General features: G+C 46.4%; 1 protein-coding gene across 1 annotated transcript in view; it reads left to right on the top strand.

Moving 5' to 3' along the window:
• The window catches only part of ITIH5 (inter-alpha-trypsin inhibitor heavy chain 5), a 190,898-nt gene that overhangs the window by 60,953 nt on the left and 103,132 nt on the right, over window positions 1-26,813 (top strand). Inside the window, exon 7 of the mRNA XM_073589035.1 lies at window positions 13,697-13,813. Within this exon, the coding sequence (XP_073445136.1) occupies window positions 13,697-13,813 (117 nt within the window). The remainder of the gene's footprint in view (window positions 1-13,696; window positions 13,814-26,813) is intronic.

The raw sequence follows: 26,813 nt of genomic DNA on the forward strand, positions 1-26,813 counted from the left end.
CAAGTCTTTCTTACCAGAACCCGCAGTCCACATAGGAAGCACCTAAACTGCTGGCACCCTAGCCTCGGCTAACCCAACCGCAACACGACATGGCAACTTGGGGTGGCAAACTGACATTGACACTTCCCGGAAACAGCAGGCAGGGCTGGAACCAAGCTGGGCAGGAGGGAGTACCCGTGCCAAAGTCAGTTATGAGCAGCAACTGGCGATGTTGGAGCCCAGGACAAGCACTTAGCAGGCTGAGGCCTGATGTGCTGTCAATTGGGAGGCAGCAGGACAGATTGCCATCAAAACAGCAGGGGAACAGCTGACGTTACTGAACCCCACAAACACAGGAGCTAGTGTTTTACTCTGTGAAGACGGCACTTCCGAGCAACAACTGGCTGTGTTGAAGCCCAGGGACAAGCACGGAGCAGGCTGAGGCTGCATTGAAGAAATTTTAAGATCGGTTGTAGACTACTAATTTGAACCAAGCTCCACTTAGGCCTGTGGCTTCACTGATTTTCGTATTTCCCCTGTCCTCCAACCCCGCCAGTTACAGCTCCGAAGTGGCGTCTGCACAATCCACACTTGTTCCTGTGTTACAGGTGTTCAGTCCGGTCAGTTAATCCCCTGATGTGTGTCCGGCAATGTCGCCTGCTCTGTCCACATTCCCATAATGGGAATGTGGACAGAGCAGGCGACATTGCCGGACACACATCAGGGGATTAACTGACCGGACTGAACACCTGTAACACAGGAACAAGTGTGGATTGTGCAGACGCCACTTCGGAGCTGTAACTGGCAGGGTTGGAGGACAGGGGAAATACGAGAGACAGTGGAGCCACAGGCCTAATTGGAGCACGGTTAAAAATCAGTAGTGGTACGACTGTGTAGGCAGCAGGAGACTTTGCCATCTACACAGCAGGGGATCAGCTGACGTTACTGAACCCCACTGAGACACGGGAGCAAGTGTCTCTTTCCGTGTGGACGGCACTTCCGAACTACAACTGGCTGTGTTGAAGCCCAGGAAATAGGAGGGTGTAGGCAGAGGCCTACTGTATTTTGAATGAGGTGACAGCAGGAGAGACTGCCATCCACACAGCAGGGGATCAGCTGACATTACTGAACCCCACTGAGACACGGGAGCAAGTATCTCTTTCCGTGTGGACGGCACTTCCGAACTACAACTGGCTGTGTTGAAGCCCAGGAAATAGGAGGGTGTAGGCAGAGGCCTACTGTATTTTGAATGAGGTTACAGCAGGAGAGACTGCCATCTACACAGCAGGGGATCAGCTGACGTTACTGAACCCCACTGAGACACGGGAGCAAGTGTCTCTTTCCGTGTGGACGGCACTTCCGAACTACAACTGGCTGTGTTGAAGCCCAGGAAATAGGAGGGTGTAGGCAGAGGCCTACTGTATTTTGAATGAGGTGACAGCAGGAGAGACTGCCATCCACACAGCAGGGGATCAGCTGACATTACTGAACCCCACTGAGACACGGGAGCAAGTATCTCTTTCCGTGTGGACGGCACTTCCGAACTACAACTGGCTGTGTTGAAGCCCAGGAAATAGGAGGGTGTAGGCAGAGGCCTACTGTATTTTGAATGAGGTTACAGCAGGAGAGACTGCCATCCACACAGCAGGGGATCAGCTGACGTTACTGAACCCCACTGAGACACGGGAGCAAGTATCTCTTTCCGTGTGGACGGCACTTCCGAACTACAACTGGCTGTGTTGAAGCCCAGGAAATAGGAGGGTGTAGGCAGAGGCCTACTGTATTTTGAATGAGGTGACAGCAGAAGAGACTGCCATCCACACAGCAGGGGATCAGCTGACATTACTGAACCCCACTGAGACACGGGAGCAAGTATCTCTTTCCGTGTGGACGGCACTTCCGAACTACAACTGGCTGTGTTGAAGCCCAGGAAATAGGAGGGTGTAGGCAGAGGCCTACTGTATTTTGAATGAGGTGACAGCAGGAGAGACTGCCATCCACACAGCAGGGGATCAGCTGACGTTACTGAACCCCACTGAGACACGGGAGCAAGTATCTCTTTCCGTGTGGACGGCACTTCCGAACTACAACTGGCTGTGTTGAAGCCCAGGAAATAGGAGGGTGTAGGCAGAGGCCTACTGTATTTTGAATGAGGTGACAGCAGGAGAGACTGCCATCCACACAGCAGGGGATCAGCTGACGTTACTGAACCCCACTGAGACACGGGAGCAAGTATCTCTTTCCGTGTGGACGGCACTTCCGAGCTACAACTGGCTGAGTTGAAGCCCAGGAAATAGGAGGGTGTAGGCAGAGGCCTACTGTCTTTGGAATGCGGAGACAGCAGGAGAGACTGCCATCTCCACAGCAGGGGATCAGCTGGCAATGATGAACCCCACTAACACTTGAACAAATGTGTTTGGCTCTGTGGAGACGACACTTCTGAACACCAACTGACGCTGTTGGAGCCCAGGATTAGGCGAGGAGCAGGCTGGGGCCTACTGGATTTTGGCAGGTGAAGGCAGCAGGAGACTTGCCATCTCCACAGCAGGGGAACAGCTGGCAGTGCTGAACCCCACTAACACTCTAACGAATGTGTTTGGCTCTGTGGAGACGACACTTCTGAACACCAACTGACGCTGTTGGAGCCCAGGATTAGGCGAGGAGCAGGCTGGGGCCTACTGGATTTTGGCAGGTGAAGGCAGCAGGAGACTTGCCATCTCCACAGCAGGGGAACAGCTGGCAGTGCTGAACCCCACTAACACTCTAACGAATGTGTTTGGCTCTGTGGAGACGACACTTCTGAACACCAACTGACGCTGTTGGAGCCCAGGATTTGGCGAGGAGCAGGCTGGGGCCTACTGGATTTTGGCAGGTGAAGGCAGCAGGAGACTTGCCATCTCCACAGCAGGGGAACAGCTGGCAGTGCTGAACCCCACTAACACTCTAACGAATGTGTTTGGCTCTGTGGAGACGACACTTCTGAACACCAACTGACGCTGTTGGAGCCCAGGATTAGGCGAGGAGCAGGCTGGGGCCTACTGGATTTTGGCAGGTGAAGGCAGCAGGAGACTTGCCATCTCCACAGCAGGGGAACAGCTGGCAGTGCTGAACCCCACTAACACTCTAACGAATGTGTTTGGCTCTGTGGAGACGACACTTCTGAACACCAACTGACGCTGTTGGAGCCCAGGATTAGGCGAGGAGCAGGCTGGGGCCTACTGGATTTTGGCAGGTGAAGGCAGCAGGAGACTTGCCATCTCCACAGCAGGGGAACAGCTGGCAGTGCTGAACCCCACTAACACTCTAACGAATGTGTTTGGCTCTGTGGAGACGACACTTCTGAACACCAACTGACGCTGTTGGAGCCCAGGATTAGGCGAGGAGCAGGCTGGGGCCTACTGGATTTTGGCAGGTGAAGGCAGCAGGAGACTTGCCATTTCCACAGCAGGGGAACAGCTGGCAGTGCTGAACCCCACTAACACTCTAACGAATGTGTTTGGCTCTGTGGAGACGACACTTCTGAACAGCAACTGACGCTGTTGGAGCCCAGGATTAGGCGAGGAGCAGGCTGGGGCCTACTGGATTTTGGCAGGTGAAGGCAGCAGGAGACTTGCCATCTCCACAGCAGGGGAACAGCTGGCAGTGCTGAACCCCACTAACACTCTAACGAATGTGTTTGGCTCTGTGGAGACGACACTTCTGAACACCAACTGACGCTGTTGGAGCCCAGGATTAGGCGAGGAGCAGGCTGGGGCCTACTGGATTTTGGCAGGTGAAGGCAGCAGGAGACTTGCCATCTCCACAGCAGGGGAACAGCTGGCAGTGCTGAACCCCACTAACACTCTAACGAATGTGTTTGGCTCTGTGGAGACGACACTTCTGAACACCAACTGACGCTGTTGGAGCCCAGGATTAGGCGAGGAGCAGGCTGGGGCCTACTGGATTTTGGCAGGTGAAGGCAGCAGGAGACTTGCCATTTCCACAGCAGGGGAACAGCTGGCAGTGCTGAACCCCACTAACACTCTAACGAATGTGTTTGACTCTGTGGAGACGACACTTCTGAACACCAACTGACGCTGTTGGAGCCCAGGATTTGGCGAGGAGCAGGCTGGGGCCTACTGGATTTTGGCAGGTGAAGGCAGCAGGAGACTTGCCATCTCCACAGCAGGGGAACAGCTGGCAGTGCTGAACCCCACTAACACTCTAACGAATGTGTTTGGCTCTGTGGAGACGACACTTCTGAACAGCAACTGACGCTGTTGGAGCCCAGGATTAGGCGAGGAGCAGGCTGGGGCCTACTGGATTTTGGCAGGTGAAGGCAGCAGGAGACTTGCCATCTCCACAGCAGGGGAACAGCTGGCAGTGCTGAACCCCACTAACACTCTAACGAATGTGTTTGGCTCTGTGGAGACGACACTTCTGAACACCAACTGACGCTGTTGGAGCCCAGGATTTGGCGAGGAGCAGGCTGGGGCCTACTGGATTTTGGCAGGTGAAGGCAGCAGGAGACTTGCCATCTCCACAGCAGGGGAACAGCTGGCAGTGCTGAACCCCACTAACACTCTAACGAATGTGTTTGGCTCTGTGGAGACGACACTTCTGAACACCAACTGACGCTGTTGTAGCCCAGGATTACGCATGCCGCATGCAGAGGCCAATGGGCAGCGGGTTTTATGGAGGTTGTGGACTACTACTGATTCTAACCATGCTCCACTTAGGCCTCTGGCTCCACTGTCTCTACTATTTACCCTGGCCTCCAACCCTGCCAGCTACATCTCTGAAGTGGCGTCAGCACAATCTACACTTGTTCCTGTGTTACTGGTGCTCAGTCCCGTCAGTTGATCCCCTGATGTTTGTCCGGCAAGTTCGCCAGCTCTGTCCTCATTCCCACTACTGGTTATGGGAATGTGGACAGAGCAGGAGACCTTGCCGGACACACATCAGGGGATAAACTGATGGGACTGAGCCACAGGAACACAGGAACAAGTGTAGATTGTGCTGACGCCACTTCAGAGATGTAGATGGCGGGGTTGGAGGTCAGGGGAAATAGTAGAGACAGTGGAGCCAGAGACCTAAGTTGGGCACGGTTAAAAATCAGTAGTGGTTTGAATGTTGATGGAGCTGGTGACTTTGCCGTCCACACAGCAGGGGATCAGCTGGCATTACTGAACCCCACTAACACAGGAGCTAGTGTGTTTCTCTGTGCAGACGACACATCTGAGCGACAACTGGCTGTGTTGAAGCAAAGGGATTATAGTTCAGGTGGTAGAAAAATGAACACACCAGCAGACCTGGATACAGTTGCCAACCACTAATTTAGTCTGTAAGAGGAATGGCAAAGTCTTTTGAGATCCAGGCCTTGTTCATTTTCAGAAAAGTCAGCCGGTCAACATTATCGGAAGATAGTCGCGTGCGACGGTCTGTTAGTACACCACCTGCGGCACTAAAGACACGTTCCGATAATACACTGGCAGCAGGGCAAGCCAGCACCTCCAATGCATACTGGCTAAGCTCTGGCCATGTATCCAGCTTAGAGACCCAAAACTTGAAGGGGGAAGAGCCATCTGGGAGTACAGCGACAGGGCAAGACATGTAGTCTGACACCATCTGACGGAAGCGTTGCCTCCTGCTGACTCGAGGCGTCGCTGATGGTGTAGACAATTGTGGTGGACACACAAAACTTTGCCACATTTGGGCCATAGTGGTCTTGCCTTGTGCTGCGGCGCTGCCTCTGCTCCCTCTTTGTGCAGAGTTTCCTCCACTGCCTCGACGCACAGAGCTGCTTTGTAAAGCACTAGCAACAATGCTGTCGGGTGGAATGGAAAACATTATGGACTGCACCAGTGACTCTTCGTACTCCCGCATTTTACGCTCCCGGTTCAACGTTGGTATGAGCCTTTGTACGCTGTCCCGGTAGCGAGGATCTAGGAGGGTGTACACCCAATAATCAGCCGAGACGAGAATGTGGGCGATGCGGCGGTCGTTTCTCAGGCACTGCAGCATGAAATCAACCATGTGCTGCAGACTCCCAACTGCCAAAGAACCGCTGTCCCCTGTTTGAGGCGTGACCTCGGCCTGCTCTGCATCACCCCACCCTCGCTGTACATACTGAGTAGAGGTTTGTGTACCTCCCTCCTCTGGAGAGATGTCTTCCTCCTCCATCGACTCCTCCTCATCCTCTTCACAAAGTGTCCCCTGCCTAGGCCTTTGTGAGGAAACACGTAGCGCAGACTGTCCAGAAGCAGATGGCATTTGGGACTCCTCATCCTCCACCTCTTCTGAAACCTCATCCCTTAGTGCTTGCAGTGTTTGTTGAAGCAGGCAGATAAGGGGGACAGTCATGCTGACTAGTGCATCATCTGCACTCGCCATCCGCGTGGATTCATCGAAGGCACGCAAAACGAGGCAGATGTCCTTCATAGAGGCCCACTCAATGGTGCTGAAGTGTGAACGGCGCACAGTGCGACTTGTTTGTGCCTGATGCAGCTGGTACTCCATGACTGCTGCCTGCTGCTCACACAACCGCTCCAACATATGTAACGTTGAATTCCACTGGGTGGGTAGGTCACATATGATGCGATGTTCCGGAAGGCCAAATCGTCGCTGCAGAGCAGCGAGGCGCGATCTTGCCGTGCTGGAACGTCGCAAGTGAGCGCACTCTATGCGGACCTTGTGCAACAGTGCAGCAAGATCCGGATAGTCCCTCAGAAAGCTCTGCACGACCAAGTTAAGAACATGTGCCAGACATGGGATGTGTGTGAGGTTGCCTAGGCCAAGAGCTGCCACCAGATTTCGGCCATTGTCACACACTACCAAGCCCGGCTGGAGATTCGCTGGCCCAAACCACACATCGCTCTCCAGCTTGATAGCATTCCAGAGCTCCTGCGCTGTGTGGCTTCGATTCCCCAAAGAAATTAATTTGAGTACAGCCTGTTGACGTTTGGCCATGGCTGTGGTCATATCGGTCGTAACAGGCTCCTGCTCTGCTGTTTCTGAGGAACTTGAGTAGGAGGAGGAGTCTATGTGTACAGACTGGAGTCCTGCAATCCGTGGCGTTGGAAGAACACGTACAGCGCCACTCTCCAGATCCGTACCCGGCTCCACAACGTTGACCCAGTGGGCAGTGAGGGAAAGGTATCGTCCCTGTCCATGGTTACTGGTCCACGCATCGGTGGTCAGGTGGACCTTGCTACTAACGGCGTTTAGTAGTGCATGTTTTATTTTGCCCTCAACATGTTTCTGCAGGGCAGGGACGGCTCGCCTGCTGAAATAAAAGCGGCTGGGCACGTTGTATTGGGGGACTGCCAATGCCATTAAGTCCCGGAAGGTGTCAGTATCCACCAGCCTGAATGACAGCATTTCAACTGCCAGAAGTTTGGCAATGCCAGCATTCAGAGACTGTGCTCGGGGATGGTTTGCCAAGTAAGGGCGCCTTTTATCCCATGCCTGTGCTACCGATGGCTGTGATGGATGGGAACGTGCTGCTATGGGTGTAATCTGACAGGGTCTCCGGACAACAGTGGCAGAGGTTCTTCCTTGGCGATCCTGTGAGGAAGCCGAACCAGCAGTGTGTGAGCTGGAGGAAGAGGGCCCAACACGAACTGAAGAGGTGGTAGGTGGTGCTGTACGTTGGCCTACGTCTTCAGGGTGTCTCTGCAACTCCAACTCGTGCTTGGTGCGCACATGTTTCCACATATTTGTGGTATTGAGGTTGCTGACATTTCTCCCTCTTTTGACTCTCTGATGACACAGCTTGCATTTGACAAAGCAAATGTCATCTGCAACTGTGTCAAAAAAGGACCACGCACTGCAACTCTTGTGAGCGCCCGGTTTGCCTTTGGAAGGAGGAATGCTCCTAACGGGTGCCGAAGTGGAGGGTACAGGCAACCAAGTCTTCCCCCTCCCTCTGCCTCCTGTTTTGGCCGGTAGGGGAATCTCTTCCTCCGAGCTGCTCCCACCACCTTCCTGTTGCTCACGCCATGATGGGTCAAGGACCTCATCATCTTCCCTCCCCTCTTCAAACAGCTGCTTCTCCGGGGTTGTCTCGCCAGCACCGTACGCACCAGAAAGTGGCAACTGAGTCTCGTCATCATCTGATGCGTACTGAGGTGTGCTGACCATAGGCACTGGCCCACTCGCCTCTTCAGATTCAGAGGGACAAAGAAGTTGCGCATCACTGCATACTCCCTCTTCTTCACATTCAGGAATGCTGCTTGGCTGGCCCCCTCTTTCCAAGCCAACAGATTCCGAGAACAGAAGTAGAGACTGTGATGGCTCCTGTCCATGTCTCTCTGACTGCCTGGGCACTTTGGCAGGTGGTGAAGAGACAGATGGTTGCTCGTCGATGCTCTGACCCTGAGAGGATGCGGAAGTAATTGAAGTCGATGCGTTAGCTGCCATCCATCCGACAACGGCTTCAATTTGTTCCTCCCGCAGCAGTGGGGTACGTTGAGGTCCTACAAAGCTGCGCATAAAGGACTGTTGCCTGCTAAAACTGGGGGATGCTGATCCACTGGTGCCCGCAGCAGGCCCAGAATCCCCACGTCCTCTACCTGTAGAATCCCCACGTCCTCTCCCTGCAGAATCCCCACGTCCTCTCCCTGCTGAAACTCCACGCCCACGCCCACGCCCACGCGCCTTACTCCCTGCCTTCTTCATCTTGCAAGACTGCTTAAGATAGGCAAAAAAGTACAAAGGGGGGCCTTAGTGTGCTTATTCCTGAACAGCTGGTTACAGGTACAAGAAACACTAATTTTATGAAGTGTGTGTGTGTGGACTAGACTTTAATAGGAGCTGATGTGGCTTACACAAGTTCCAAATGTAGTGTTTGGTGAACTTTTTTTGTGGTTTCTTTGTTGGAAACAAACTCAAAGTATGTGAACAAAGAATTGAAACTGATAGTATCACCAACTTTTTGGAGCTATTACAATGCAGGCAGGTAACCTACAATGCAAAAGATGAGGCTCCAAAAAAATTGGGTAATACTAATCTGGCTGCGCCGGCAGGGCACAAGCCAGAAAAAAAGGCTCCTCTATCTACTCCTATATAGTGTTTGCAACCAACCAATGTTGATGGATACGGATGGATGCACACTAATAGGAGAAGAAAAAATGAGCTGCACTCAAAGACAAATATGTGTGAGGCAGTGACGCACGTTGAGCGTCCTACAACCAGACGTAGCTGCAGGACACTCTACTCAGCGTGAGCTGCACTCACACACAGTCAGAGGCCTCTCAGACAGCCGTCAACAGTGCAGCTAAGTGGGCACTGGCACTGACAGGCTGCAGAAAGGCTCCGCTGTGTACTCCTATATAGTGTTTGCAACCACCGTAGATGGAGACGGATGGATGCACACTAATAGAAGAAAAAATGAGCTGCACTCAAATAAAAATATGTGTGAGGCACTGACGCACGCTGAGCGTCCTACAGCCAGACGTAGCTGCAGGACACACTACTCAGCGTGAGCTGCACTCACACACAGTCAGAGACCTCTCAGACAGCCGTGAACAGTGCAGCAAAGTGGACACTAGCACTGAAAGGCTGCAGAAAGGCTCTGCTGTCTACTACTAGTGTTTGCAACCAACGTATATGGATACGGATGGAAGCACACTAGATTGAAATTATGTAAAAAATGCAGCTCAAAAAATAAAAGATGTATGAGGCAGCAGTGATCACACTGGGTGGCCTACAGCCTGACGTGGCTGCAGGACCCACTCCACAGCGTGAGCTGCACTCACACAGCCCTTGCAGACAGCTGTGAACACTGCTGCTAGGGCAAAGAAGGCTACAGTGGTGGTTTATGTAGCCTGGGTAAAGCACTAGATGTTTGGTGGAATCGCTATTTCTAACTGTCCCTCACAGTCTTCTACAGCAGCCTGTCCCTAACTGAATTCACAGCAGAGTGACCAGAAATGGCGGCTGCGGTGGCTTTTATAGTGCATCATGACATCATTTCGGCAGCCAATCACAGCCATGCCAATAGTTAACATGCCTACATGCCTAACAGGATGTGCCCACACTTCGGAGGATTCCCATTGGCTTAATCAAAGCAAGCAGGCTCATAGCATGATGGGAACTTCCGATTCCGATTCCGATTCCGGAATCCGATATGACAAAAGTATCGGAACTAAGTATCGGAATTCCGATACCGCTAATATCGGCCGATACCCGATACTTGCGGTATCGGAATGCTCAACACTAGTGATGAGGCAAAGTGAGGGCTTGTTTTTTACGCCCTGAGCTGATGTTTATATTGATACAATTTTTGGGTTGAAGCAATGTTTTGATCTCCTCTTATTGCATTTTTTTTGCGCTGTTGCAACAGCATTTTGATTTTATTTCTCATTTTGCCGTTTTCCAGTCAGGTCCATTAATTTCATATTTTGGCAGATATGACTTTTACTAACTCAAATATACCAAGTGAATTTTTAAAAATTTTTAATGGTGGAAGAGGGTGGTGATTCGAATGTTTGTATTTTTATATTTTTTCATATTTTTCAAAACTTTTTTTTTACTTTTCACGGTACTTTGTAAACCTGATAGTATCTGATCGCTTGTGCTGTGTACAGCAATACCATAGTATCGCTGTATATTACAGAAATACTGGTTTCTTATGAATGTCAGCCACATGCTGACTGTCATTCATAGAAGTGCCATCATGACAGGCACAGGGGTCTTTAACAGACAACCGGCTGTTGTCAAACTCTATCGGTGCCCCACAATTGTGAGGGGGTGGGGCACTAATGGACATTTGTGTCGCCCCCAGGAGTATGGTCGTCACAGTGGCTTTGCCTTCCTCCAGGGGAGGGTAATGCCAGGCTTGGAGGCAATGATGAGTCTCTCTCGCAGTCAATCTATGCATGCAACACAGTTCCACTCCAGGCCAGCAGGGGGAACTCTGAACTGGAATTAAGGGGAGGAGTGCTCTCTGAGGGCCAAGAGGAAGGAGTGGTGAGTTAGTCTGCGGAGGGTGAAGTGTGCAGACGTGTATAAAGAAGCTGGAGGTTGAGCTGAGGAAGGAGAGCTCCCTCACAGTAAGAGCGCATGAACTGGAGCCTGGTCTCCATGGCTGTATGGACACTGATGGTCCTACAGCAGACACCAGAGGAGTAGAAGGCTGTAAATGCACTACTCTCATCTAAGACTTGAGGGCACAACAGCAGCTTGGAAAGTGAGCCGGGACTCAGAAGAGAGGAGTCCCCGAGATAGGCTACAGCTGTCTGCCGTACAAGTAGAGTTCTTGGGAACATCTGAGAGGAGGAACTTCAGTGTATCTCAGTACTGGAGATCCCTTAAGTAAGCGCTAGGAAGGAGACTGCACAGCCCATCTGCTGAGAGAGAATCCCTGAATTGCTTCCAGGCTAGCCTGCTCCGGTACCATCTGTAATCAGGACCCTGGTCTGCAGTTATCAAGTAAAGGTACAGAAATTGCACCCTGCTGTGTCTTGTCTGCTTCCTACCTTTCCGGCACTGCTACATCGCCGTGCCAACCACATCTACACTGCCCTGGGACTACAGCTTCACCTGTGGGGAGCTTTTACATCTTTGCTGCACCATACCATCAGTCCCAGCGGACCTGCATGCAGCGTCGGCTTAACACCTCCCTTGCCGAGCACCACAGGTGGCGTCACAAACTATTCATTCCAACCATTACATTCCCCTATTACTTGGGCGCCCAGGGCCATGGTCTGGGTCACCACTGCTGTGACACATCCCACTGATACCGGCCCGGTACCGAGTACCCCACAGCCCTGGGAGGGCGACCCACATTTACAACAAAGTACCCCTCCTGGCATATGCACTGCAAATGCTGCTGTAACAGATTAACAGATACATTTAACAGGTTAATCCCTCAATGACAGAGCCAATTTGGTACTTAATGGCCAAGCCAATTTTTACAATTCTGACCACTGTCACTTTTTGAGGTTATAGCTCTGGAATGCTTCAACGTATGCCACTGATTCTGAGAATGTTTTTTTGTGACATATTGTACTTCATGCTAGTGGTAAAATGTATTCGATATAACTTGCGTTTATCTACAAAAAAAAGAAAATTTGGCAAAAATTTAGAAAATTTAGCAATTTTCAAAATTTTAATTTTTGTACATTTAAATCAGAGAGTGGTTTCACAGAAAATAGTTAATAAATAACATTTTCCACATGTCAACTTTACATCAGCATAATTTTGGAAACATTTTTTTTGCTAGGATGTTATAAGGGTTAAAAGTTGACCAATGATTTCTCATTTTTCCAACAAAATTTACTAAACCATTTTTTTAGGGACCACCTCACATTTGAAGTGAGTTTCGGGCTCAATATAACAGAAAATACCCCAAAGTGACACCATTCTAAAAACTGAATCCCCTCAAGGTGCGCAAAACTACATTCAAGAAGTTTATTAACCATTCAGGTGCTTCATGAAAGCTAAAGTAATGTGGAAATAAAAAATGAACATTTTACTTTTTTCACAAAAAAATTTACTTTGAAACCATTTTTTTTTTATTTTCACAAGGGTATCAGGAGAAAATGGACCACAAAATTTGTTGTGCAATTTCTCCTTAGTATGCTGGTACCCTGTGTATGTGGGGAAATGCCACTGTTTGGGCGCATGGCAGGGCTCAGAAGGGAGGGAGCACCGTTCGACTTTTTGAACATAAAATTGGCTGGAATCAATGGTGGCTTCATGTTGCGTTTGGGGACTCCCGATGTACCTAAATAGTGGAAACCCCACAATTATAAATCAAACCCTAACACACACCTAACCCTAATCCAAACCCTAACCACAATCCTAACTCCAACACATCCTTAATCCTAATCCCAACCCTAACCACAAACCTAACCCTAATCCCAACTCTAATCATAATCCCAACCACAACCCTAAACCTAACCCTAACCCTAGCCCAACCCTAACCCTAACTTTAGCCCAACCCTAACTTTAGCCCAACTCCAACTATAAGCCCAACCATAACCCTAACCCTAATGGAAAAATGGAAATAAATACTTTTTTTATTTTATTATTTTTACCTAACCAAAAAGGGTGGTTTAATTTACTATTTACTATTTTTTTTATTTTGATCACTGTGATAGACCCTATCACAGTGATCAAATAGGAAAACTATCCTATTATTGCTGGGTCCCAGATGGCAGATCTCTGAAGAAAATGGGGGATGCAGGATGGTCCAGGGACACCGGGAGGTACCGGGGGGAATTGGGGGACCCCTTTTCTCTCTCCTCTGGTGTGCGATCACATTGGAGGAGAGAGAAATTAAATGGGAAATCGGAATTTTTTTTTGCGGTTGCCGTTATTCCGTGAATAACAGTGATCGCAACACTGGAGTGGGTAAAAACCGACTCGAATCATGTTCTCTGGGGTCTCAGCTACCCCCAGTAGCCGAGACCCTGGAGAAATTCCGACTCTGGGGGCAATATACACTTATTTCTCAGCGTCGTTAAAAAGCGGCGCTGAGGCATAAGTACTCTTAACTACTGCCGTTAAAAGGCGTATCGGCGGTCATTAAGGGGTTAAAAGGCCCGAGTGGAACTCAACACCATGCAACAGATAGAGGTAGATAATGGATGAATAACATAGCCATAATCTCTCATTTTTATGTACAGTATAAGATAATAATTAAAAGCTGCAGTAAAAATACAGCTATTGTGATGTCATGTAACTCTGATTTAGTCAATTTAACACAAGTTACATTTCACCTTTTTTCTAGGTTTTAAATGGATACTTTGTGCATTACTTTGCACCTACAGATCTGCCTCCGCTTCCAAAGAATGTGGTTTTTGTAATTGATACAAGCGCTTCTATGGTTGGAACAAAAATTAGGCAGGTAAGGCTAAGTCTTTACAGTCATAATAATCCAAGATCAGAATACATTGCTGTACAATGGTAAGTTTACCAGTGGTGCTGGTTATGATGAAGATGAATATGGGTATTACTGTGCGATGTGTTCACACAACTTATACAGTTCTGGTACGAATTATTGTAGGGTATGTTTCCATGCTCCGTACATGCAGGTCCGCCCAAAGCGCTGCCGGCTTTTGTACGCACGGTGATTCCGCATGTGTTCATTGAACCGGGCGGAATCACCGCATCCTATACATAGACTGTGTAATTTATCTTGCGGAGATGCTCATAAATAAACATGCTGCGGTCTATAAAGACGTGCCGCATGTGCGTATACGCAGGTCTGTCACCTGCGTCTTTGAACACATAGTGGATATGGGAATTCATAAAATCCCGTCCACTATGCTGTAACATCTGGACGCTGCGGATTGGACTCTGTGGCTGTACGCAGCGTCCAATCCGCAGCGTTTCCTGACTGTGGAAACATACCCTAAGGGTATGTGTACACGATCAGGAATGGCTCAGTATTTGCTCAGGATTTGACGCAGGTGAAATCTGCACCAAATCTGCATCTGAGGTCACTGGGATGTGACCTGCATTTTTGATAATTTTTTTACATGCGTTTTTGATGCGTTTTTTCCCCGCATGCATTTTTGATGCTTTTTTTCATTGCATGCGGTTTTTTTTTTGTCACTTGAAATAAAATTAATTAAAAGTTGGCTTCTGGGAAGGAAATAAAAGTGATTTCAGATATTCAGATTCACACAAGTGTTTGCAGATATATTGAGGTATGTTCCCACGGTCAGTAAACGCTGCGGGTTGGATGCTGCATACATCCGCAATGTACAACCCGCAGCATCCAGCTGTTTCAGCATAGTGGATGGGATTTAAAGAAATTCCATGCCCACTATGCGTGCACCGATGCCCGCGGCTCACCCACAGAGATGGACATGCGGTGTGTCTTTCCAGACCGCAGCATGTCAATTTATATAGCTGCATAAATTACCCATTCACTATCATTATTTGCGGTAAAACTGCATTATCTTCCTAATCACATGCATATTAAGTGCGGGAACGCAGCTTACAATGCATGTGTAGTAGTTTAAATAATGGTGAATCTTGTGACACAGCCAGTAGTACATGACACAGGAAGTGGAGGAAAGCACAGAGAGAGGTCCCCTCCTTTTTAATAAATAAATAATAATAAAAAAAGGCGTGGGGTCCCCCTATATTTGTTAGCCAGCCAGAGTAAAGCAGATTACTGGGACTGGTATTTCAGGCTGGTAAGGATCCAATGTCCATTAACCTTCCAAGGCTGATAATACCAGGCCACAGCAGTCTGCTTACCTTGGATGGTTAGCAAAAATAGTGGGATCCCCTAAAAAAAAATAGTGCATGGTCCCCCTATTTTTGTTAACCAGCCAAGGAAAAAGCAGACAGCTGTGGACTGGTATTCTCAGGCTGGCGAGGCCCATGGATTTTGGCCCTCACCAACCTAAAAATAGCAGCTCACAGTCACCCCATAATCCAAAGATGCACCAATTGTGGCATTTTACCTGGCTCTTCCCACTTGCCCTGGAGCTGTGGCAAGTGGGGTAATATTTGTGGGGTTGATGTCACCTTTGTATTGTTCGGTGACATCAAGCCCACGGCTTAGTAATAGAGAAGCGTCTAAATGTTAGGGCTGGCGGAACGCACCAAATTATAAAATAATAGTAGGTGCGTTCGCAGCCCGGGGTCCACCGTGCAGAGGTGGTACACTGCTGCTAAGTAATGGCGGAAGAATTAAGCGGTGTGAAACCAGTCACACGTGGGTTACGTCACCCAATGTGAACAGGGGCGAACTCTGTTAATGCACAGAGCCGCACAACTGCTGAACGTAGATGCCGGAGCCTGTTAAGCTCACAGAGCCCGGCCAAAATAGCGCACAGTGTACGGCCACAGAACTCTACCCCAAGGACACGGGGTTAGAGTCCTTCTAGGCCCATTGAACGTGCGGCGTCGCTGCCACGAACGCCGCTATAGACGCTGGCTATGGAGCACATGCACTGAGGCGTGCTGAGTCCCTGGTGAGGACTGATGCCTGACTCAACCTCTGTCCTTCCTACACCTAAGCCTGGGCGCTAGCAGGCTAGGCTGCACAACACATGCATACCAAGGGTAGGGGTTTCTTAATGAGTCATTCACCAGAGACATTCATGCGTGCATACATCACTCACTCCACATAGTCTGTAAATACAGTCTTATCCTAGCGCATGGCCTAGCGGCCATGCGAACCTTTTATAGCCACGAGCGTCCGGGACCTTCCTGGCTTCTCGGATGGGCCAATCCGAACAGGAGCAGGACCTGAGCACGTGACCTTCGATCTCCAATGGACGATCACTCCACGGGCATGCTCAGTGGCCCGACATGGAGACTTAGTCCCTGGAGAATCTCGCTGCTGAGCAGCATGTATTGTCATAGCTGCGCCAGAGGTGGCAGCAGCAAGCAAACCCATGGAGCTGGTCTGGGCAGAGCGACTGGACCGACGAGTTTGCTGAGCAACCTCCTCTGCGGGTGGAGAGGAATGGGAGACCCCTGGAAGTAAAGGTACTGTCACACTTAGCGATGCACCAGCGATCCTGACCAGCGATATGACGCGGTCAGGATTGCTGGTGCATCGCTAAGTGGTCGCTAGTGAGCTGCCACACAGGCAGATCTCACCAGCGACATTGCAGGGGTTGGGGGTCACTACTTACGTGTCAGGCGAGGCGATCCTGACGTCCTCCCGCCCGCGTCGCTCGTCTCCACAGCAGGAAGCTGATGACGAGAAACGGTCCAGGACGTTCTCGCGCGATCAGCGATAACCAGCGGGGGAGCGGTCGGAGGTAAGTATCAGACATAGCGATATCGCTAGCAATATCGCTATAACGTCACAAAAACCAGTGACGTTATAGCGATATTGCTAGCGATATCGCTTAGTGTGACAGGCCCTTAAGGCTCGGGATTCTCGCTGTGCAGCGACAGAAATCCGACGCCTAACACTATAAGATACCTATCCATTACTAATCCTATAGTTATATGGTACTTTTAATTGAAATACTGACAGACTCCTTTAATAGATCTTAATGAAACCATGCTTACTGCATTGCCTATTCCATCGACACCCTCGTTCTCCTGTAAGAGAAATAAAAAAAAAAGCAACAGTATACCATACCTGTCCGCCAAGAAGATATACATAATGTCCCACGACGAGTCCTGTTCTGCTACATCTGGATGCCTTTGGCTGAACTGTGGAATTATACCACCACTCAACCTGACATCCAGACACAGCGGAGCTTTAACCTGATGACCGCTTATGACTGTAGATAACTCGGTCCCCGACGGTCATGGGCACTCCAGTTTTCACGGTCAGCTGACCGTGATAAGTTGGCTAGTGACCGGAGATGTCCCCAGCTCAGCTCATCGTGAGAACTGCAGTGTACGCGAACTTCCGGCTGAAACAAGGTAAGACATTATTTTAAATTAGTACACATGCATAGTAAGCTGTATTCCCGCACTAAATATGCATGTGACTAAGAAGATAATGCGGTTTTACTGCATCAAATGATAGTGAATGGGTAATTTATGCAGCGGAGATGGAAAGACGCGCGGCATGTCCGTCTCCGCAGGGAAGCCGGTGGCGTCTCAGGATGCATAGTGGAGATGGGATTTCATGAAATCCCATCCACTATGCTGTAACATCTGGCCGCTGCAGGTTCAACGCTGCAGATGTACACAGCGTCCAACCCGCAGGGTTTACTGACTGTGGGAACATACCCTAAAGGTTTTTATTGCAGGAATGACACTGCGTAAGATTTTACGTAGAATGTATTCATAAAAATTGAGTTACATTGTATATGGCTGTCTTTACATGCCCTGATTTGGTGTTGTTTTTCTAATGTATTTAATATGGGAACCTTTAGCATAAAAAATGTCTAAGCTTTATATGCTGTCTAAAAGGATGTGAATGTTTCCAACTGTATAGAGCTACACGTCTGCTATTGTTGTCACAAAAGTATTTCTCAACATTCATGTTTTTTTGTGTTCTGTAAGAAATAGCAGTCTCATCTGTCCATAGGACATTCTCCTAGAAGCTTTGTGGTTTGTCAACATGTAGTTTGGCAAATTCCAGTATGGCTTTTCTACAATTTTTTTCAGCAATGGTGTCCTCCTTGGTCGTTTCCCATGAAGTCCACTTCGGCTCATACCACGATGGATGGTGCGATCTGACACTGATATTCCTTGAGCTGAAAGTTCACCTTTAATCTGTTTAGAAGTTTTTCTAGGCTCTTTTGTTACTATTTGTATTATCCATCTCTTTGATTTGTCATCAATTTTCCTACTGTGGCCAGGTCCAGGGAGGTTGGCTACAGTCCCATGGAGCTTAAATTTCTGAATAATATGTGCAACTGTAGTCACAGGAATATCAAGCTGCTTGGAGATGGTCTTATCATAGAATCATAGAATCATAGAATCGTAGAGTTGGAAGGGACCTCCTGGGCCATCTGGTCCAACCCCCTGCTCAAAGCAGGATTCGCTAAATCATCCCAGTCAGATGTCTGTCCAGCCTCTGTTTGAAGACTTCCATTGAAGGAGAACTCACCACTTCTCGTGGCAGCCTGTTCCACTCATTGATCACTCTAACTGTCAAAAAGTTTTTTCTAATATCTAATCTGTGTCTCCTCCCATTCAGTTTCATCCCATTGCTTCTAGTCTTTCCTTGTGCAAATGAGAATAAAGTTGATCCTTCTACAATGTGACAGCCCTTTAGATATTTGTAGACAGCAATTAAGTCTCCTCTCAGTCTTCTCTTTTGCAAACTAAACATTCCCAAATCCTGCAACCTTTCCTCATAAGACAGGGTTTGCAGACCGGTCACCATTCTGGTCGCTCTTTTCTGAACTTGCTCCAGTTTGTTGATGTCTTTTTTAAAATGTGGTGCCCAAAACTGGACACAATATTCCAGATGAGGTCTGACCAAAGAGGAGTAGAGGGAAATAATGACTTCACGTGATCTATACTGTATGCTTCTGTTAATACATCCTAGAACTGCATTTGCCTTTTTTGCTGCTGCATCACACTGTTGACTCATATTCAGTCTGTGATCTATTAGTATACCCAAGTCTTTTTCACATGTGCTGTCACTTAGCCCTATTCCTCCCATTCTATATATGCTTTTTTCATTTTTATTGCCCAGATGTAGTACTTTGCATTTCTCCCTGTTAAAAACCATTCTGTTAGTTACTGCCCACTTCTCCAGTTTATTTAAATCTTTTTGAATCCTCTCTCTCTCTTCTCTAGTATTAGCTATCCCTCCTAGCTTTGTGTCATCAGCAAATTTAATCAGTTTACCCTCAATTCCTTCATCTAAATCGTTGATAAAGATGTTGAACAATACAGGGCCCAGGACAGAGCCCTGTGGTACCCCACTTGAGACATTCTTCCAACTGGATGTGCAGCCATTTACGACCACTCTTTGGGTCCGATCACTAAGCCAGCTATGAATCCACCTAACAGTTGCCTTGTCCATTCCATACTTAGTCATTTTTTCAATAAGGATTGTATGAGAGACTTTGTCAAATGCTTTGCTGAAGTCAAGATATACTATATCTACAGCACTTCCTTGATCCACCCAATCAGTGATACCGTCATAGAAGGAAATTAAGTTAGTCTGACATGACTTATTAGTTACAAACCCATGCTGACTCTGTTTGATCACTTCATTCTTATCCAGGTATTGACTTACATGTTGTTTAATAATTTGTTCAAAGATCTTTCCTGGTATAGAAGTCAGACTCACCGGCCTATAGTTGCCTGGGTCCACCTTCTTCCCCTTTTTGAAGATAGGAACAACATTTGCTCTTCTCCAGTCTTCTGGCACTTCTCCTGTTCTCCAAGAATTTTCAAAGATTATGGAGAGTGGTTCAGAAATTTCTTCTGCTATCTCCTTTAGTACTCTGGGGTGTAATTCATCTGGACCTGGAGACTTGAAATCATTTAGGTTAGCTAAGTGTTTCCTCACTATCTTTCTGTTTATAGATATCCTGGATTCTTCTATTCCCTTAATAGGACAGTGAATAACAGTTGGTGTTACATTTCCCTTCTGAGAGAAAACAGATGCAAAATAGGAATTTAAAAGTTCAGCCTTCTCAACATCCTGTCTTACCATTTCATCATTTTCATCCTGTAAAAATCCTATAGCATCTTTGACTTTTCTTTTACTTTTGACATATCCCCAAAATCCTTTATTATTGCTTTTGACATCTCTTGCAAGCCTCAATTCATTTTCAGCTTTAGCTAATCTGATTTGTGCCCTGCAGATTCTGCAGACAGCATTATATTCTTCTTTAGATATGCCTCCCTCTTTCCATTTTATAAACATTTTTTTCTTCCTTTTTAGCATGTGCTTAAGTTCTGTGTTCACCCATCCTGGTTTCCTTAAATGCTTCCTATTCTTCCCTCTTTTCGGAATTGTTAACAACTGTGCTTTGAGAATTTCATTTTTCAAGATTTCCCATCCTTCCTGGACATTTTTGTCTTTAAGGATATCCAGCCATTGGATCCCTCCAATTATCTTTCTGAATCCCTTAAAATCTGCCTTTCTGAAATCTAACCTTGACGTCTGAGTCTTCACAGGTCTTCCGCCTCTAGTTATCCAAAATTCTAAAATAGCATGGTCGCTACCTCCTAGGGTTCCAGCCACTTTTACCTCCTCAACCATTTCCTCCCTGTTTATAAGGATTAGATCCAAGGTAGCAGTTCCCCTTGTTTTCTCCCCTACCTTTTGGAAGATAAAGTTGTCAGCAAGAGAGGATAAGAATTTCCTTGACCTGTTAGTTTTGCCTGAGAGAGATTCCCAACAAATGTCTGGATAGTTGAAATCTCCCATGACAACTATGTCATATTTTTTGGAGAACTTGGCCATTTGATGCATAAAGAGTTCATCCATATCTTCAGCTTGCACAGGCGGCCTGTAGTAAATGCCTACAATGGTGTCCTTTCCATTGTTCTGTCCTTGTATTCTTACCCAAACAGTTTCCACAGAACTCCCAGTCTCTGAAGCTTCAATCTCTGTGCAGATATACGCGCTTCTAACATACAATGCAACACCTCCTCCTCGTTTATCAAGTCTGTTTCTTGCAAATAAGTTGTATCCTTCTAGTCTTGTATTCCAATCATGTGTATCGTCCCACCAAGTTTCAGTGATTCCAATGACATCATATTTCTTTTCCTGTGTTAGTAGTTCCAATTCTCCTTGTTTGTTGCCCATGCTTTGTGCATTAGTATAGAAATATTTTAGTTTGTGATTGGTTTCTCTTTCTCCAATATTTTTATTAATTAGATTCTTTCGTCTTTGTTCTTCCTTTCCACTTCTATTAGCAGAGTTCTCAATAGCATTTGTCAGGTGTATGGCTTTTTCTGGTCTTTTGCTTCCCTTCCCATGTTGTTCTAGTTTAAAGCTCTCCTTACAAGTGTAGCAAGGCGACTTCCAAATACATGCTTTCCAGTCTTCGTAAGGTGCACCCCATCTCTAGCAAGTAGTCCATCGTATAAGTAGTTCACTCCGTGATCCAGAAATCCAAACCGTTGCTGACGGCACCATCGACGTAGCCAGTTGTTCACCTGCAGAATCTTATTCCACCTCCTTGTTCCATGGCCATCCACTGGGAGGATGGAAGAGAAGACCACCTGCGCTCCCAGTTCTTTCACTTTCTTGCCTAAGTCTTCAAAGTCTCTGCAGATGGTTTCCAGGTCGTTTCTTGCGGTGTCATTTGTCCCCACATGTAGTAGCAGGAATGGGTAGTCATCTGTAGGTCTGAAGAGTCCTGATATCCTGTCAGACACATCTTTAATTTTTGCACCTGGAAGACAGCACATTTCTCTTGAAGTTATATCCGGTCTGCAGATAGCGGCCTCTGTTCCTCTCAACAGGGAATCCCCCATGACCACCACTCTCCGTTTCTTCTTCACAACATTTTTCTTTCTCCATCCAGGAGGACTCTGAAGGCGTACAAGGTTGCTGTTTGTTGGCAAAGTCTTATCCTGATGTATTTCTTCATCATTTTCCTGCGTGAGAGCCTGGTACTGGTTTCTGAGCAGTATGGGTGCTGACTGCCTCCTGATCCTCCTGCTTCTCTGGGTCACATGTCTCCATTCCTCTGTTTCTTCAGGTGCACTTCGAATTTCTTCTCTTTCTGTAACATGAAGAGATAATTCTGCTCTGTCCAAGAACTCTTCACCTTCCTTAATGATCTTCAACGTAGCCAACCTCTCTTCGAGATTTTGCAACTTTTCCTCCAACAGGGACACAAGCTTGCATTTGTGGCATGTGAAATTTGGCTTTTCCACTGGTAAGTCTGTGAACATGTAGCAAGAAATGCAGCTCACCAAATGGCTCCTGGCCTCTTCCATCTTGAGATTTCTTAAAAACGATGAAAGATGAGCCAAAATTAGGCGCGCGGTCTTATCACTTTTACCTTTAATATGTTTGTCTATAATTTTCTTTCTAATCTTCTGAGGCAACTCTTTCCTTCGCTTCCTCTGGTCCATGTTGAGTGTGATACACACCATATCACCAAACAGCACAGTGAGTATCTGTAGCCCTCTATATACAGGCCCACTCACTGATTCCAAGATTGTAGACACATGTGATACTAATTAGTGGACACACCATGAATTAACATGTCCTTTGTGTCACATTATTTTCAGGGGTACCATCATTTCTGTCCAGGCCTATTTCAGGAGTTATATTTTTTAAAATTCTGTGGAAGCACGGTTGAAAAGCAATGTCTGACTTTCATTTGCTCATTATCATAGATTTTTTTGTTACTATTACTTTTGTCAGATTCAAGTTATTTCTGTGACCATTGTGATTTTTTTTGTTGTCATTAAACGAGGAGTACCAACAATTTTGACCACATGTGTAGCTCTGTAAACAACAAAATTACAACGTTATAGCTCTCAGAACAAGATGAGCCCCCATCCTTCCCCTGCAGAAGTATTTTAATTTCCACAAAAATTTAAAATAACCAATAAATTTCGTTCAACTTCACAATTGTGCTCCACTTGTTGTTGATTTTTCACCAAAAATTTACATTTGGTATCTTTATGTTTAAAGCATGATATGTGGTAAAAGGTTGAAAAGTTCCAGGGGACCAAATACTTTTGCAAGGCACTGTATATACACAAAAAAATTAAGTATCCCCATAATTATATTGAACTGCAGAATAAAAGTAATAAGTTACTTACAACCTTATCAATAAATACAAGCAAAAACCATGTGATAGTCAGCTGATCTGGTCAGTAGTTCCTGAGTAAGGTCCAAATCACGCATGGACCTGGGCAGAGCAGCCACAGTATAAGCACGAAAAAGAGAGAGGATATTGATCCAGCGATATAGACTATGCATTGAAGTAAAAAGTAGCTTTTATTGAGCCACTTAAAACAAATTCAAATACTTGATCCACTACATTTGCTTATATGCACATTGTGAGCACAAATACATAGGTGCAGTATTAAAAGCAGCGCGTTTCGACTTGCGTCTTAATCATGGTCCAGCGAATTGGATGGGATTTACAAAATTTCATGCTCACTGTTGTTTTTTTTACTCAGTCTAAACTGACCTACTGTGCGTGTTTCAAATCCGCAGCATGTCAATTTCTCTTGCGGGCAAACTGAGTTTAATAAGTATATTTCCCCCATAAACGTGCATTAGATGAGGAAAATATGGATGTAAAAAAAGGATGTGCGTTTTTAATTTCCACTGTGGAAATGCATCAAAAACGCATGTAAACTGCACATAACTATATCAATAAAGTTTTGTCAAAGCCAAATACCAGAAAGTATCAAAAACAAACAAAGCAGCTTTACTTAAAACATTTCATACCAGCACTAGACAAAAAAACGCAGTCAAAAATGCGATAAAAATGCATTTAAAATAAACACACTCAAAATTGCAATGAAAAAACGCAAGTAACCTGATTTACATATTTGGTGCAGAACTGTAGCAACATCAAAAACTCACCAAAAACTCATCATGGGAATGTAGCTTCAAGGGCCTCAATAGGAGCAAAATTATTTTGTAAAGGCGGCAAAGTTGAAGGATATGCTCTTCTTTGACCCTGCTGAATATTTTATTTTTTCAAGGAGGTGAAGAGGAAAAGGGGGCGATTAGGACTTCAGCTATGCGGACCCAGTATTTGTGTACTATATATATTTGGTATTTCAGTAATTGTATTGACCTGCAGAATATAGATTACATGCTGATTATTCTGAACTTTGAATGATATTAAAAGCGAACCCATCAGCAGGATTTCACTAAGAAAACTGCAAGCATTGTCAAGTTGGCGCTGTTATAGTGATTAAAATGATAAACACATCCACAGGGAAATAAGATGTAACTAATATCCCAGAAAAATGAAGCGAACCAATAAATATTCTGTGATAAAATCACAATATTTTATTTCATGAAAAAGGAATAAAAGAACCACATGTCATTTTCAACATAATATACCCCTAGGGGAAACATAATCCGTTTGAACAATATATTCAATATATCATAATTAAAGTGTCACAGGAGGTATCATCAAAATAAACGCTTCCCAATGTTCATTTTAGATATCATTATATGGAATTAACAATTAAAATAATTAACTTCCTAATACACATCAATAAGGACTATAAAATAGTCTCCATATATGCAGTAGTTTTATCCATAAGATATTATACCGTAATCCAAGTAAGAGATACCAAAAAGATATATACATAAACTAGAAGCAGTTATTAATTACCTTCTCCGCAATGTGACCATAAATAGGAGCCGTGCAAAAGATCCCCGCGCCCCGACGCGTGTTTCGCCCTCTTGCTTCTTCCGGGGCCCCCGAAGCAAGAGGGTGGACAAAAGTATTGGCACTGTTCGAAAAATCATGTGATGCTTCTCTAATTTGTGTAATTAACAGCACCTGTAACTTACCTGTGGCACCTAACAGGTGTTTTCAATAACTAAATCACACTTGCAGCCAGATGACATGGATTAAAGTTGACTCAACCTCTGTCCTGTGTCCTTGTGTGTACCACATTGAGCATGGAGAAAAGAAAGAAGACCAAAGAACTGTCTGAGGACTTGAGAAACCATATTGTGAGGAAGCATGAGCAATCTCAAGGCTACAAGTCCATCTCCAAAGACCTGAATGTTCCTGTGTCTACCTGCGCAGTGTCATCGAGAAGTTTAAAGCCCATGGCACTGTTGCTAACCTCCCTAGATGTGGACGGAAAAGAAAAATTGACAAGAGATTTCAATGCAAGATTGTGCGGATGTTGGATAAAGAACCTCAACTAACATCCAAACAAGTTCAAGCTGCCTTGGAGTCCGAGGGTACAACAGTGTCAACCCTTACTATCCGTCTACGTCTGAATGAAAAGGGACTGTATGGTAGGAGACCCAGGAAGACCCCACTTCTTACCCTGAGACATAAAAAAGCCAGGCTGGAGTGTGCCAAAACTTACCTGAAAAAGCCTAAAACGTTTTGGAAGAATGTTCTCTGGTCAGATGAGACAAAAGTAGAGCTTTTTGGGCAAAGGCATCAACATAGAGTTTACAGGAGAAAAAGAAAAAAACACGGTCCCTACAGTCAAGCATGGCGGAGGTAACCTGATGTTTTGGGGTTGCTTTGCTGCCTCTGGCACTGGACTGCTTGACCATGTGCATGGCATTATGAAGTCTGAAGACTACCAACAAATTTGCAGCATAATGTAGGGCCCAGTGTGAGAAAGCTGGGTCTCCCTCAGAGGTCATGGGTCTTCCAGCAGGACAATGACCCAAAACACACTTCAAAAAGCTCTAGAAAATGGTTTGAGAGAAAGCACTGGAGACTTCTAAGGTGGCCAGCAATGAGTTCAGACCTGAATCCCATAGAACACCTGTGGAGAGATCTAAAAATGGCAGTTTGGAGAAGGCACCCTTCAAATATCAGGGACCTGGAGCAGTGTCAAAGAAGAATGGTCTAAAATTCCAGCAGAGCATTGTAAGAAACTCATTGATGGTTACCGGAAGCGGTTGGTCGCAGTTATTTTGGCTAAAGGTTGTGCAACCAAGTATTAGGCTGAGGGTGCTAATACTTTTGTCTGGCCCATTTTTGGAGTTTTGTGTGAAATGATAAATTTTTTGCTTTATTCTCTTTTGTGTTTTTCATTTAAGACAAATTAAATGAAGATAATAATACCAAAGAATTTGTATTTGCAATCATTTTCAGGAAGAAACTGAGTATTATCTGACAAAATTGCAGGGGTGTCAATACATTTGGCCACAACTGTACATACTGGGGAAAAAGTGTGTGCGCGTCAAGCCCCGCCCTCATTATGATGTCATAATGCCCCTATTTGCATACTGGGGAAGCAGTGTGTGCGTACCAAGCCCCGCCCCTCATTATGATGTCACAATGGTTGCCATGGCGACGCTGATGTCGTCATAGGTTGCAAGCCCTGCCGCCGCTCATTTTGTCATAATGGTTGACTATGGGATGGAGGATGTGTGATGGGTATATGGACACTGGACTATGGGATGGAGGATATGTATGATGGGTATATGGGCACGGGACTATGGGATGGCGGATATGTATGTGGGCACGGGACTATGGTATGGAGGATGTGTGATGGGTATATGGGCATTTGACAATGGGATGGAGGATATGTTTGATGGGTATATGGGCACGGGACTATGGGATGGCGGATATGTATATGGGCACGGGACTATGGGATGGAGGATGTGTGATGGGTATATGGGCACGGGACTATGGGATGGAGGATATGTATGATGGGTATATGGGCACGGGACTATGGGATGGAGGATATGTATGATGGGTATATGGGCACGGGACTATGGGATGGAGGATATGTATGATGGTATATGGGCACGGGACTATGGGATGGAGGATATGTATGATGGGTATATGGGCATTGGACTA

This window comes from Dendrobates tinctorius, unplaced genomic scaffold (genome assembly GCF_039654945.1).
Source record: "Dendrobates tinctorius isolate UK_male_01 unplaced genomic scaffold, ASM3965494v1 ptg000105l, whole genome shotgun sequence".
In the NCBI taxonomy this organism is placed as follows: domain Eukaryota; kingdom Metazoa; phylum Chordata; class Amphibia; order Anura; family Dendrobatidae; genus Dendrobates; species Dendrobates tinctorius.